At 38.6% G+C, this 13,816-nt stretch overlaps 1 protein-coding gene across 6 annotated transcripts in view; it reads left to right on the top strand.

The window, feature by feature from the left end:
- LOC133618522 (uncharacterized) overlaps positions 1-13,816 on the top strand; it is a 59,317-nt gene that overhangs the window by 36,548 nt on the left and 8,953 nt on the right. For 4 of the 6 annotated variants that reach the window (XM_072915226.1, XM_072915225.1, XM_072915224.1 and 1 more), the window contains 22 exons: positions 100-162; positions 226-303; positions 378-446; positions 521-661; positions 1,176-1,253; positions 1,332-1,400; positions 1,475-1,615; positions 3,754-3,831; positions 3,911-3,979; positions 4,053-4,193; positions 4,690-4,767; positions 4,846-4,914; positions 4,989-5,129; positions 6,464-6,529; positions 6,732-6,788; positions 6,885-6,935; positions 7,921-7,989; positions 8,056-8,127; positions 8,194-8,265; positions 8,376-8,417; positions 8,515-8,583; positions 11,017-11,073. In XM_072915226.1, coding sequence (XP_072771327.1) covers positions 100-162; positions 226-303; positions 378-446; positions 521-661; positions 1,176-1,253; positions 1,332-1,400; positions 1,475-1,615; positions 3,754-3,831; positions 3,911-3,979; positions 4,053-4,193; positions 4,690-4,767; positions 4,846-4,914; positions 4,989-5,129; positions 6,464-6,529; positions 6,732-6,788; positions 6,885-6,935; positions 7,921-7,989; positions 8,056-8,127; positions 8,194-8,265; positions 8,376-8,417; positions 8,515-8,583; positions 11,017-11,073 — 1,770 coding nt within the window. The remainder of the gene's footprint in view (positions 1-99; positions 163-225; positions 304-377; positions 447-520; positions 662-1,175; positions 1,254-1,331; positions 1,401-1,474; positions 1,616-3,753; positions 3,832-3,910; positions 3,980-4,052; positions 4,194-4,689; positions 4,768-4,845; positions 4,915-4,988; positions 5,130-6,463; positions 6,530-6,731; positions 6,789-6,884; positions 6,936-7,920; positions 7,990-8,055; positions 8,128-8,193; positions 8,266-8,375; positions 8,418-8,514; positions 8,584-11,016; positions 11,074-13,816) is intronic. The other 2 variants (XM_072915228.1, XM_061978969.2) reach the window with 2 other exon arrangements.

The raw sequence follows: 13,816 nt of genomic DNA, 5'->3' as shown, positions 1-13,816 counted from the left end.
TGTGGAACATTTGTGTCCAGCAGCAAGAGAAGCAAGAATGAGGATGTGGTCTATAGTCTTTCTTCCGTATAAAGTACAAATTGTAATTTTGTGTTGCAGGACAAGACTCTGCAGGAGAAGAAGTTGTCAGCCAGCAGTGAGAGTTTGTCTGAAGGCAAAGCGGTAGGTTGTGTCCTCAATACTGTTGGCTCTTTCCCCCTGAACGTGTCTGTCTTTTGGCATCAGGAGAACGATCGAGGTCTGTTTGGCGGCTTCTTTAAAAAGACCCCGAAAAGAGAGAAAGGAGAGCGGGCAGACTCACCGGTGAGTGTTTGGAAAAGTAAGTCACAGAATGTTTTGTCTTTTAATTGCATTCAAGCAGCGGCATCTAATTTTAGGACGAGGAGAAGGGCGAGGAGACGCTGGCGGCGGGTGCTGATGATCTAGTCGAGAGGAACGCCACCAAGGTGACTGAGCAAAGCCTTCAAGATTGATTGGACTTGATAGTAGTGCATTCACTGACTCCAATATTTCTTTTCAGGACAAAAACTATTTCAGCAGCAAACTTTTCAAGAAGCCCCAGAAGCCAGCAGAAGGCGCTGCAGCAGACAAGGAAGCAAACCTGAACACTGACACTCCAAAATCTGGAAGCTCTGAAAACTTGTCGGAAACTGTTCCCAAGGTATCAAGAGCTTGTTCTTCTTCTTGTTCCCAAAGTATCAAAAGTTTGTTCTTCTTCTTGTTCTTCTTCTTGTTCCCAAAGTATCAAAAGTTTGTTCTTTTTCTTGTTCTTCTTCTTGTTCTTGTTCTTCTTCTCCTTCTTCTTGATCTTCTTCTTCTTGTTTTCTTGTTGTTGTAATTCTTCTTCTTCTCCTTGTTATTCCTGTTTTTGTTGTTGTTCTTCTTCTTCTTCTTTTTCTTCTTCTTCTTGTTCTTTTTCTTCTTGCTCTTGTTCTTGTCCTTGTCCTTTTTATTCTTATTTTTCTTCTTCTTGTTATTGTTCTTCTTGTTCTTGTACTTTTTCTTCTTCTTCTTGTTATTCTTCTTCTTCTTGTTTTTCTTCATCTTCTTGTTCTTCTTGTTTTTTCTTCTTCTTCTTTTTCCTGTTCTTGTTCTTCTTCTTCTTTTTCTTCTTGTTGTGAATCCTCAATACTATTGGTTCTTCCTCTCTGAACATGTCTGTCTTTTGGCATCAGGAGAAAGATCGAAGTCTGTTTGGGGTCTTGCTCAAAAAGACCCCCAAAGGAGAGAAAGGAGAGCGGGCAGACTCACTGGTGAATCTTTGAAAAAATTAGTCACAGAAGGTTTTGTCTTTCAATTACTCGCATTCAAGCAGCGGCATCCATTTTTAGGACTGGGAGGAGGACAAGGAGACGCTGGCGGCAGGTGCTGATGATCTAGTCGAGAAGAACGCCACCAAGGTGACTGAGCAAAGCCTTCAAAGTTGATTGGACTTGATAGTAGTGCATTCACTGACTCCAATATTTCTTTTCAGGACAAAAACTATTTCAGCAGTAAACGTTTTAAGAAGCCCCAGAAGCCAGCAGAAGGCGCTGCAGCAGACAAGGAAGCAAACCTGAACACTGACACTCCAAAATCTGGAAGCTCTGAAAACTTGTCGGAAACTGTTCCCAAGGTATCAAGAGCTCGTTCTTCTTCTTGTTCTTCTTCTTGTTCCCAAAGTATCAAAAGTTTGTTCTTTTTCTTGTTCTTTTTCTTCTCCTTCTTCTTGCTCTTCTTCTTCTTGTTTTTCTTGTCGTTGTTATTCTTCTTATTCTCCTTGTTGTCCCTGTTTTTGTTCTTCTTGTTCTTCTTCTTGTTCTTGTTCTTTTTCTTCTTGCTCTTGTTCTTGTCCTTGTCCTTTTTATTCTTGTTTTTCTTCTTCTTCTCGTTATTGTTCTTCTTGTTCTTGTACTTTTTCTTCTTCTTCTTCTTCTTGTTCTTCTTGTTCTTCTTGTTTTTTTTCATCTTTTTGTTCGTCTTGTTTTTTCTTCTTCTTCTTTTTCCTGTTCTTTGTTTTTTTTCTTCTTGTTGTGAATCCTCAATACTAGAGATGTCCGATAATGGCTTTTTTGCCGATATCCGATATTCCGATATTGTCCAACTCTTAATTACCAATTCCGATATCAACCGATACCGATATATACAGTCGTGGAATTAACACATTATTATTCCTAATTTTGTTGTGATGCCCCGCTGGATGCATTGAACAATTTAACAAGGTTTTCCAAAATAAGAGAACAACTTCAACTCAAGTTATGGAAAAAAGTGCCAACATGGCACTGCCATATTTATTTTTGAAGTCACAAAGTACATTATTTTTTTTAACATGCCTCAAAACAGCAGCTTGGAATTTGGGACATGCTTTCCCTGAGATAATCTTGACACCCACTACAACTATGGGAAATACTATACTTTGACTTTCACAAAGTGAAGTGAAGTGAATTACATTTACATAGAGCTTTTTCTCAAGTAGCTCAAAGCGCTTTACATAGTGAAACCCAATATCTAAGTTACATTTAAACCAGTGTGGGTGGCACTGGGAGCAGGTGGGTAAAGTGTCTTGCCCAAAGACACAACGGCAGTGACTAGCATGGCGGAAGTGGGGATCGAACCTGCACCCCTCAAGTTGCTGGCACGGCCGCTCTACCAACTGAGCTATACCGTCCCAAAAGTGCATTGTTTTTTATTTTTTTAAACATGCAACAGCTACAAAAACAATGAAGGCAGGCAGCTTCAGTCCAGAGTATACTAGAGTAATAAAGTAAGCAATAACATAGTCCTCCTTTAGTGCAAGACTGCCTGGCATACTGTATAACAGGGGATTATAAACTGGGCTCAATCTGCCTTGCTCTAACGTATTTGTAAGAGTAACAAAAATGTGCTGCAAGCTAGTGGTGAGTGCTTGAAGTGACCTACCAGTCAGTCAGAGCTTCTGAAATGCTGCGTTGAGACAGGGCACCTCCGTTCACTGTAAGCCGCAAAGTGTGCGCCATGCAGGGCAGACTAGCCACACCAAACTCCACCGTACCTTTTGCCATACTGCGTGCGTTGTCCCTGACCATAACGTGGGCTTTCGCCCTGGGGTGTTTTTTGTTGTATTTTGGTTTTTTCTCGGCGTAGTCTTTAAGCGACAACTGTGTGGTGATACTTTTTTTCGGTGTTTTCTTTTCATCCATCGTCCGCTTGTATTCATCGTGTATCTCTTTATGATTCTTGAAGAGGTGGGAGATCAAATTGCTCATATTAAAGGAAGACGTCTTGGTTCCTCCTCGCATAACCAACCTTTTGCAGTCATTGCAAATTGCCAGTTTTTATCCGTCAGACACACTTTAAAATAATCCCAAACCATAGACATGGTGTCATTAGACAGTCATCGATCGAGCTCGCTTGTTATCCATGGCTACAGCACCGGCAACAACACACTCCTGTTGTTGTTATGCTTGAGGTGATCAAGCCAGTAAACCTCTCATGCTGCAGTCATCAACTACTGTGTTGTGTGTGGGAGAGGGGAGAAGGGATTGGCTGCTGACTGGGAGACGCATCTGCTCTGTACTTCTCCCTACGTCCGTATTTTACCGGATATGTACCGCTCCGTACTGCGGCGTTTTAAAAAGTCATTAACTTTACTTTTTGAAACCGATACCGATAATTTCCGATATTACATTTTAAAGCATTTATCGGCCGATAATATCGGCAGGCCGATATTATCAGACATCTCTACTCGATACTATTGGTTCTTCCTCTCTGATCGTGTCGGTCTTTTGGCATCAGGAGAAAGATCGAAGTCTGTTTGGGGTCTTCCTCAAAAAGACCCCCAAAGGAGAGAAAGAAGAGCGGGCAGACTCACCGGTGAGTTTTTGAAAAAAATTAGTCACAGAAGGTTTTGTCTTTCAATTACTCGCATTCAAGCAGCGACGTCCAATTTTAGGACGAGGAGAAGGGCGAGGAGACGCTGGCGGCAGGTGCTGATGATCTAGTTGAGAGGAACGCCACCAAGGTGACTGAGCAAAGCCTTCAAGGTTGATTGACTTGATAGTGGTGCATTCACTGACTCCAATATTTCTTTTCAGGACAAAAACTATTTCAGCAGCAATTTTTTCAAGAAGCCCCAGAAGCCAGCAGAAGGCGCTGCAGCAGACAAGGAAGCAAACCTGAACACTGAAACTCCAAAATCTGGAAGCTCTGAGAACTTGTCAGAAACTGTTCCCAAGGTATCAAGAGCTTCTTCTTCTTCTTGTTTCCAAAGTATCCAGAGCTTGTTCTTCTTCTTGTTCTTCTTCTTCTCCTTCGTCTTGCTCTTCTTCTTCTTGTTTTTCTTGTTGTTGCTATTCTTCTTCTCCCCGTTTTTGTTCTTTGTGTTCTTGTTCTTGTTCTTCTTTTTTTTCTTCTTGCTCTTGCTCTTGTTCTTGTTCTTGTCCTTGTTATTCTTGTTTTCCTTCTTCTTCTTGTTCTTGTACTTTTTCTCCTTCTTGTTATTCTTCTTCTTCTTTTTCTTGTTATTCTTGTTTTTTCTTCTTTTCCTCGTTATTGTTCTTCTTGTTCTTGTACTTTTTCTTGTTCTTCTAGTTCTTCTTGTTCTTGTTTTTCTTCATCTTTTTGTTCTTGTTGTTTTTTCTTCTTCTTCTTTTTCCTGTTTTTTTCTTCTTGTTGTGAATCCTCGAGACTATTGGTTCTTCCTCTCTGAACATGTCTGTCTTTTGGCATCAGGAGAAAGATCGAAGTCTGTTTGGGGTTTTCCTCAAAAAGACCCCCAAAGGAGAGAAAGGAGAGCGGGCAGACTCACTGGTGAATCTTTGAAAAAATTAGTCACAGATAGTTTTGTCTTTCAATTACTCGCATTCAAGCAGCGGCATCCATTTTTAGGACTGGGAGGAGGACAAGGAGACGCTGGCGGCAGGTGCTGATGATCTAGTCGAGAAGAACGCCACCAAGGTGACTGAGGAAAGCCTTCAAGGTTGATTGAACTTGATAGTAGTGCATTCACTGACTCCAATATTTCTTTTCAGGACAAAAACAATTTCAGCAGCAAACTTTTCAAGAAGCCCCAGAAGCCAGCAGAAGGCACTGCAGCAGACAAGGAAGCAAACCTGAACACTGAAACTCCAAAATCTGGAAGCTCTGAAAACTTGTCAGAAACTGTTCCCAAGGTATCAATAGCTTGTTCTTCTTCTTGTTCTTCTTCTTCTCCTTCTTGTTCTTTATCTTGTTCTTGTTTTTCTTCTTCTTTTTATTCTTGGTATTGTGCTTGTTGTTTTTGTTGTTCTTTTTCTTTTTGTTGTTCTTCTTCTTCTTGTTCTTTTTTTCTTCTTCTTGTTCTAGTTCTTTTTACTCTTGTTCTTTTTCATGTTGTTCTTATTATTCTTGTTCTTCTCCTTGTTATTATTGTTTTTCTTCAACTTGTTATTCACTTGAACTTTTTGTTATTGTTCTTGTCTTTGTCAGTCTTGGTTTTCTTCTTTTTTTTGTTCTTGTTCTCTTTGCTCTTGTTCTTGTCGTTCTTCTTGTTCTTGATCTTTTTCTTGTTGTTCTTGTTCTCCTCATTACCTTTTCTTTTTCTTGTTCTTGTTTTTCTTCTTGCTCTTCATCTTGTTCTTCTTATTAGAATTCTTGTTTTTCTTCTTATTTTAGTTGTTTTTCTTCCTATTGTACTTGTTGTTCTTCTTCTTCTACTTCTTCCCCTTCTTCTTTTTTGTTATTCTTGTTTTTCTTCTTGTTCTTCTTCTTCATCTTCTTCTTTTTGTACCTCTTGTTTTTCCTCCTCTCCTTCTTCTTCTCGTTCTCGTTTTTTTTCTTATTTTTCTTTTTCTCATGTTTTAGTTTTTCTTCTTGTTCTTCTCATTCTTCTTCCTTTTGTTCTTATTCTTGTTCTCGTTCTTCTTCCATTTTCTGGTTCTTTTTTCTTTTACATCTTGTTTTTCTACTTCTTGTTTTAGTTCTCCCTCTTCTTGTTTTTATTGTTATTCTTCTTGTTCTTCCTTATTTTCTTGTTCTTCTTCATGTTCTTGTTCCTCTTTTTGTTCTTCTTCTTGTAGTTCTTCTTTTTGTTATTCTTGTTGTTTTTCTTCGTCTTATTCTTGTTCTTTTTTCCCCCAATTTTCTTCATCTTCTTCTTTTTGTTCTTGTTGTTCATTTCGTTGTTCTTGTAGTTTTTCTTTCTTTTTCTTGTTCTTTTACTTCTTATTTTTGTTTAATTTTTTTTCTTCTTGTTTTTCTACTCCTTGTTTTTTTTCTCTTTTTTGTTTTTCTTGTTTTTCTTCTTGTACTTGTTGTTTTTGTGGTTGTTGTTCTTCTTTTTGTTTGTCTTCTTCACGTTATTTTTGTTTTTATAGTTCTTGCCATTTGTGCTTTGAATGTGATCTCAAAGTACAACAGTAAGAGTTTTGATTGTTGAAGTATATCCACCCAATCCATCCATTTTCTACCGCTTGTCCCTCGGTCTCAAATTATAAAACTGCATTTTGACTTGAAATGTGTGTTTCAGGGGAAAAAAGGAGGCCTCGCTGGCATCTTCAAAAGATCATGGAGTATTGAAAACCTGTTGGATGAGGTCAGTATTCAGCCTGTGCATCAAAGTCCTTCAGAATGTAATTAAAAAAACACAAGTGAGGCTAATTATGCTTTAATGTGTTAAGGTTTATATAGATTACACACTTGTTCAGCTTCAAGGCTTTTATTGTCAGATGTTCAACAGTAGAGGAGTTGCTGCCTGTTTGTCTGAAATGTTTCGTTCGCATGTTTTCCCCCTCAAGACGAAAGGTGGACTTAAGAAAACTCCAAAAACATCTGGAGATGACGAGACTGCAAGAGTGAGTTTGAATCGAATGGAATTGAATCTTTGCGGGGGGTTTTTTGGAAGAGAAATTGTCCTTCAACCAAAACATCACATAAACTCTTTTTTGCAGGAGAAGGAGAAGTCGTCCAGTAATGACAATCTGTTTGACACGGCCAACAAGGTACTGTTGTTTATTTATACATTTGACTAGATTTTCTTTAAACTTGTAAATTAAAAAAACATTTAGTTTATAATGATATTGTATTTTACTTTTTAAAGTAAATTACTTTACATTTTAGTTAATTGCTTTGAATTGTATTTTATTTTAAAAATATGATTGCATTTATTTTTTAATATTGTATTTATAGTAGGGATGTCCGATAATGGCTTTTTGCCGATATCCGATATTCCGATATTGTCCAACTCTTTAATTACCGATACCGATATCAACTGATACCGATATCAACCGATATATACAGTCGTGGAATTAACACATTATTATGCCTAATTTGGACAACCAAGTATAGTGAAGATAAGGTACTTTAAAAAAAAAAAAAAAAAAATTACATAAATAAATTAAAAACATTTTCTTAAAGTAAAGTAAAACAATATAAAAACAGTTACATTGAAACTAGTAATTAATGAAAATTAGTAAAATTAACTGTTAAAGGTTAGTACTATTAGTGGACCAGCACCACGCACAATCATGTGTGCTTACGGACTGTATCCTTTGCAGACTGTATTGATATATATTGATATATAATGTAGGAACCAGAATATTAATAACAGAAAGAACAACCCTTTTGTGTGAATGAGTGTAAATGGGGGAGGAAGTATTTTTGGGTTGGTGCACTAATTGTAAGTGTATCTTGTGTTTTTTATGTTGATTTAATAAAAAAAATAAATAAATAAAAAACGATACCGATAATAAAAAAAACCATACCGATAATTTCCGATATTACATTTTAACGCATTTATCGGCCGATAATATCGGCTGCTCGATATTATCGGACATCTCTAATTTATACTATACATTTTTATGTAATGTAATTTATTCATAAACACAGTATTTTTATTTCCTTTTTTAAATTTATGGCGTTTGTGCATTTTTGATTTTGAGGGAATTCATATCAAACAATAACCTCAATAAGTGCATTGTTTTCAAGGAAAAAAGCATTTTCAGTACCATGTTCAAGAAAGCTGCAAAAGTAGCCGACGAGGGCGCTGCTGAGGAGGTGCGTTCACAAGGTTTGTGGCGACTCATCATTTCCATTTTGGTTACTATAGTTTTGACTGTGCAGGAGGAAAACGGAGACAAGGAGAAGACGTTATCAATCAGCAATGAAAACCTGACCGACCAAAACACACCAAAGGTACAAATTATGTTCTTTGTTTTTGTTACCTTTTTGTGACTCAGTCTTTAAATGTTTTGTTCTCAGGAAAAGAGCGGGGGGCTTGCTGGATTTTTTAAAAAGTCGCCTAAACCATCACCGCGCTCCGTGTCTACCAAGGTGACGTCATCTGTTGGTGTTTTTTGCTCAATAAATCCTAAAATAAACATTTAATCGCCTAATAGATACAGTACTAGCCCACAGACATGAATGTCATCTTTTGCTTCCAGGATCCTCTCAGTGACGCCATGGATGTATCTGACAACCTCACAGTAAGTGTAAAGTTGTTTATTTAACCCATTTTCAATGTGTGTACATCAAGATTAAATGTATGAAATTACTATTTTGGTGTTTTTTTTCCCTTAAAAGGGCGACATGTCAGGAGACGAACTATTAGGCAGTAATGAAAATCTTTTAGAAGCTGGAACCACCACAAAGGTGAGAGTACGCATTCACAACATTAACCAGTAGCGGCCACAAATGGGAGTTCCCGTTTTTGCAAACTGAAACATCCCCTTTTTAACATCCATCTACAGTTTCAAAATAAGATTCTGCAGTCCATATGGGTTGCGTAGAACTAACGTTCGCAAGCTAAGCCATCTATAGAACGTTTATCCAATTGCATCTTAATGATTGTCTATTTCTCAGGCCTGTCTGTAAGTATAGACCAGTGGTTCTTAACCTTGTTGGAGGTACCGAACCCCACCAGTTTCACCCTTCTTTAGTGAAAAATTTAAAAAATAATAATTTCAAATTCAAGGCAAAGTTATGTTTTTTTTACTGGTGCACAAAATGAACCGTGCATGAACATCACCTTGTTCAAAGAAAAAAAACAACACAGTGCATGAACTCACAACAAATTACACACCTGCAAATCAGTGTGACTTCTGCTGTTGCCTTTGAGAGACCAGTTCAGATATGCGTGGCTTCACCTTGGCAAGTGCCACTCTCATGTCATTTTAAATGATGAATGATAAAATAAAGTAATTTATTTATTTTCACAGCAAAGTCTGTTCCTTTTTTTTCGTTTTCCACCCAGACATACAATACTACTACACAGCTCATGAAAAACAATATTTTTTGTTATTGTCATTGTAAGTGGGCCAAAACACTTATATTAGAAAATAATCTCATAGAAATGACAGCTGTCATTTGATTATAATAATAAAACATTGAATTTGTTATTTAGTCAGGTTTGGGACAGGTGTGCTCACATGTGCTCCACTGAATGCTCAAGGAGTTTTTGCGTTTGCTAACGCATATGGAAAATTAGAAGAAACGTTGTTTGAGGGTATCCATAATACGCCGATAGGGAGAAGTTTTTATTTACACAATGAGTGTGTCTTGACCTCCGTGGCGGAGGTTCCGCCGAACCCCTGAAGTCGACTCACCGAACCCCTAGGGTTCGATCGAACCCAGGTTAAGAACCACTGGCATAGACAGACGTCAGCGACCATCAAACTACTGTATATGGCTAAGCCAACTTTCAATCAGCTTGGTCAGGATTAATTGACCACTATTACATTAAAAACAATAATTTTAAGGAGGCTTCATGGCAGTTGAATATAATAAAGTGCCTGAATTGTTCATAACATGTTCATTGGACAATCCTCTCTGTGGCTCTGCCCTCGATATGTAATACGTGTTCTTATTAGATGGCAGTCACTTATTAGAGATATGTGTACACTTAAGGTTGCTATAAGAAGCAGAAGTGTGTATTTGCCGACATTTAATAAACATTGCGAGCTCAGACCATACTTGCCAACCTTGAGACCTCCGATTTCGGGAGGTGGGGGGAGGGGGTGCGGGTGGGCGTGGTCGGGGTGGGACGGGGGCGTGGCTAAAAGGGGAGGAGTATATTTACAGCTAGAATTCACCAAGTCAAGTATTTCATATATATATATATAAGAAATACTTGACGTTCAGTGAATTCTAGCTATATATATATATATATATATATATATATATATATATATATATATATATATATATATATATAAAATAAATACTTGAATTTCAGTGTTTATTTATTTACACATATACACACACATAACACTCATCTACTCATTGTTGAGTTAAGGGTTGAATTGTCCATTGAACCATGCTGAACACCCTCTCTGATGATGCATTGATGTGTGTCACGCACAAAAGTGCTTTCATCAAATGCACTAGATGGCAGTATTGTCCTGTTTAAGAGTGTCACAACATTGCTGTTTACGGCAGACGAACTGCTTTACGGTATACAAAAAAGTGACTGCTGTTGTTGTGTGTTGTTGCCACGCTGGGAGGACGTTAATGAAACTGCCTAACAATAAACCCACATAAGAAACCAAGAACTCGCCCTCCATCATTCTACAGTTATGACGTGATTGGGCAGGTACGCTTTTTTATATTGTGGAGGACCTGAGTCCGCCTGAATTTCGGGAGATTTTCGGGAGAAAATTTGTCCCGGGAGGTTTTCGGGAGAGGCGCTGAATTTTGGGAGTCTCCCGGAAAATCCGGGAGGGTTGGCAAGTATGGCTCAGACTAGCATGAACAGACACAACTTTGATGTTATATTTAGATGAATAGAACATTATACAAGTGAGTTGCTTGAAATAAAGGAATTTGCTCAATGCAGTTGTCTAAGAATATACCTAAATGGAATAATAAATACATTAAAAAAAAAAAACCTGCGACATGAAAGTGCCAATATGGAAAGAGAAATGACATCATCTGGTCGATGCTATCCAGCAACGCCCATTGGGCGTTCTTGTGTCACGACGGAAATGCCCAGGCCGCAGCTGGACCTTTCTCACATCATCTAGTGAGGGCTAATATAAGAATTCTAAAGATTGTTATAAATGACTTGTTTTGTGTTTATGTTGTTAGAAAAAAGGAGGCTTTGCTGGGAAGTTCAAGTGGACACCTAAAGCCGCTGACAAACAGGTCTGGTTGTCATTAAGAAATGTGAATAAGAGATGCTAACAAATTGTTATACTGAAAACATTCCTAACAATATTGTTGATGTTAACAAGTTGTCATGCTAAATAATCTTTATTATAACAAGCATAACATGAATATCAAGTTACACTGAACCAAAATATAAACCCAACACTTTTGTTTTTTTCTCCAATTTTTCACAAGTTGAATTTAAAGAACAACATTTTTTACGATACACACAAAAGTCCTATTCCTCTCAAATATTGTTCACGAATCTGTCTAAACCTGTGTTAGTGAGAACTTCTTGTTTGCCAAGATAATCCATCTTACATGTGTGGCATATCAATATGCTGATTAAACAGCATGATTATTGCACAGGTGTGCCTTAAGCTGCCCACAATAAAAAGCCACTCTGAAATGTGCAGTTTTATCACACAGTACAATGCCACAGACGTGGAAAGTTTTGAGGGAGCGTGCAGTAGAGCTGTTGCCCGTGAATTGAATGTTCATTTCTCTACCATAAGCCGTCTCCAAAGGAGTTTCAGAGAATTTGTCAGTACATCCAACCGGCCTCACAACTGCAGACCACGTGTAACCACACCAGCCCAGGACCTCCACATCAGCCACCCGGACAGCTGCTGCAACAATCGGTTTGCACAACCAAAGGATTTCTGCACAAACTGTTAGAAACCGTCTCAGGGAAGCTCATCTGCATGCTCGTCGACCTCATCGGGGTCTTGACCTGACTGCAGTTTGTTGTCATAACCGAATTGAATGGGCAAATGCTCACATTAGTCGGCGTGTGATGGAAAGGTGTTCTCTTCATGGATAATTCTCGGTTTTCACTGTTCAGGGCAGATGGCAGACAGTGTGTGTGGTGTAGTGTGGGAAAGCGATTTGCTGATGTCAACGTTGTAAATCAAGTGGCCCATAGTAGAGTTGGGGTTGTGGTATGTTGTGGACAACGAACGCAAGTGCATTTTATTGATGGCATTTTGAATGCACAGAGATACTGTGACGAGATCCTGAGGCCCATTGTGTCACTCACCCGATACCATCACCTCATGTTGCAGCATGACAATGCACGGCCCCATATTGCAAATATCTTTACACAATTCCCGGAATCTGAAAACATACCAGTTCTTGCGTGGCCAGCATACTCAGACTAGACATGTCACCCATTGAGTATGTTCGGGATGCTGTGGATCGGCGTATACGACCGCGTGTTCCAGTTCCTGACAATATCCAGCAACTTGGCACAGCCATTGAGAGGAGTGGACTAAAGATGTCCGATAATATCGGGCTGCCGATATTATCGGCCGATAAATGCTTTAAAATGTAATATCGGAAATTATCGGTATCGGTTCGGAAATTATCGGTATCGGTTTCAAAAAGTAAAATGTATGACTTTTTAAAACGCCGCTGTGTACACGGACGTAGGGAGAAGTACAGAGCGCCAATAAACCTTAAAGGCACTGCCTTTGCATGCCGGTTCAATCACATATTGTCTACGGCTTTTCACACGCAACAGTGAATGCAAGCATACTTGGTCAACAGCCATACAGGTCACATTGAGGGTGGCCGTATAAACAACTTTAATACTGTTACAAATATGCGCCACAATGTGAACCCACAGCAAACAAGAATGACAAACACATTACGGGAGAACATCCGCACCGTAACACAACATAAACACAACAGAACAAATACCCAGAACCCCTTGCAGCACTAACTCTTCCGGGACGCTACAATATACACCGCCCGCCTCAACCTCCTCATGCTCTCTCAGGGAGAGCATGTCCCAAATTCCAAGCTGCTGTTTTGAGGCATGTTAAAAAAAAATAATGCACTTTGTGACTTCAATGATAAATATGGCAGTGCCATGTTGGCATTTTTTTCCCATAACTTGAGTTGATTTATTTTGGAAAACCTTGTTACATTGTTTAATGCATCCAGCGGGGCATCACAACAAAATTAGGCATAATAATGTGTTAATTCCATGACTGTATATATCGGTATCGGTAATTTAGAGTTGGACAATATCGGAATGTCGGAAATCGGCAAAAAAGCCATTATCGGACATCTCTAGAGTGCACCATCATTCCACAGGCCACAATCAACAACCTGATCAACTCTATGCGAAGGAGATTTGTTGCACTGCGTAAGGCAAATGGTGGTCACACCAGATACGGACTGCTTTTCTGACCCTCCCAGACCCCGAATAAAGCAAAACTGCACATTTCAGATTGGCCTTCAATTGTGGGCAGTCTAAGACACACCTGTGCAATAATCATGCAATTATTTATCAGCATCTTAATATTATCTTGGCAAAGAAGAATCGCTCACTAGAACAGATTTAGACAGATTTGTGAACCATATTTGAGAGGAATAGGTCTTTTGTGTATCTAGTAAAAGTTTTAGATCTTTGACTTCAACTCGTGAAAAATGGGAGCAAAGACGAAAATGTTGTGTTTGTATTTTTGTTCAGTTTATTTTAACAACGTTGTTAATGCTAACAGAGTTGTTATGCTTACAAAGTCGGTTGTGGTAACAAGTTGTCACGCTAACAAAGTTGTTGATGCTGACTAGTTGTTATGCTAACAAAGCTGTTAATGCTAAGAACATTGTTTATGCTAAAAGAGATGTCATGGTAACAACGTTGTTGATGGCAACAAGTTGTTATGCTAACAAAGGTTTTGATTAGAGATGTCCGATATTATCGGCCGATAAATGCTTTAAAATGTAATAT

This window comes from Nerophis lumbriciformis, linkage group LG19 (genome assembly GCF_033978685.3).
Source record: "Nerophis lumbriciformis linkage group LG19, RoL_Nlum_v2.1, whole genome shotgun sequence".
Classification (NCBI taxonomy): Eukaryota; Metazoa; Chordata; class Actinopteri; order Syngnathiformes; family Syngnathidae; genus Nerophis; species Nerophis lumbriciformis.
Note: the sequence above shows the minus strand (reverse complement) of the source record. Positions and strands in the feature narration are given on the sequence as shown.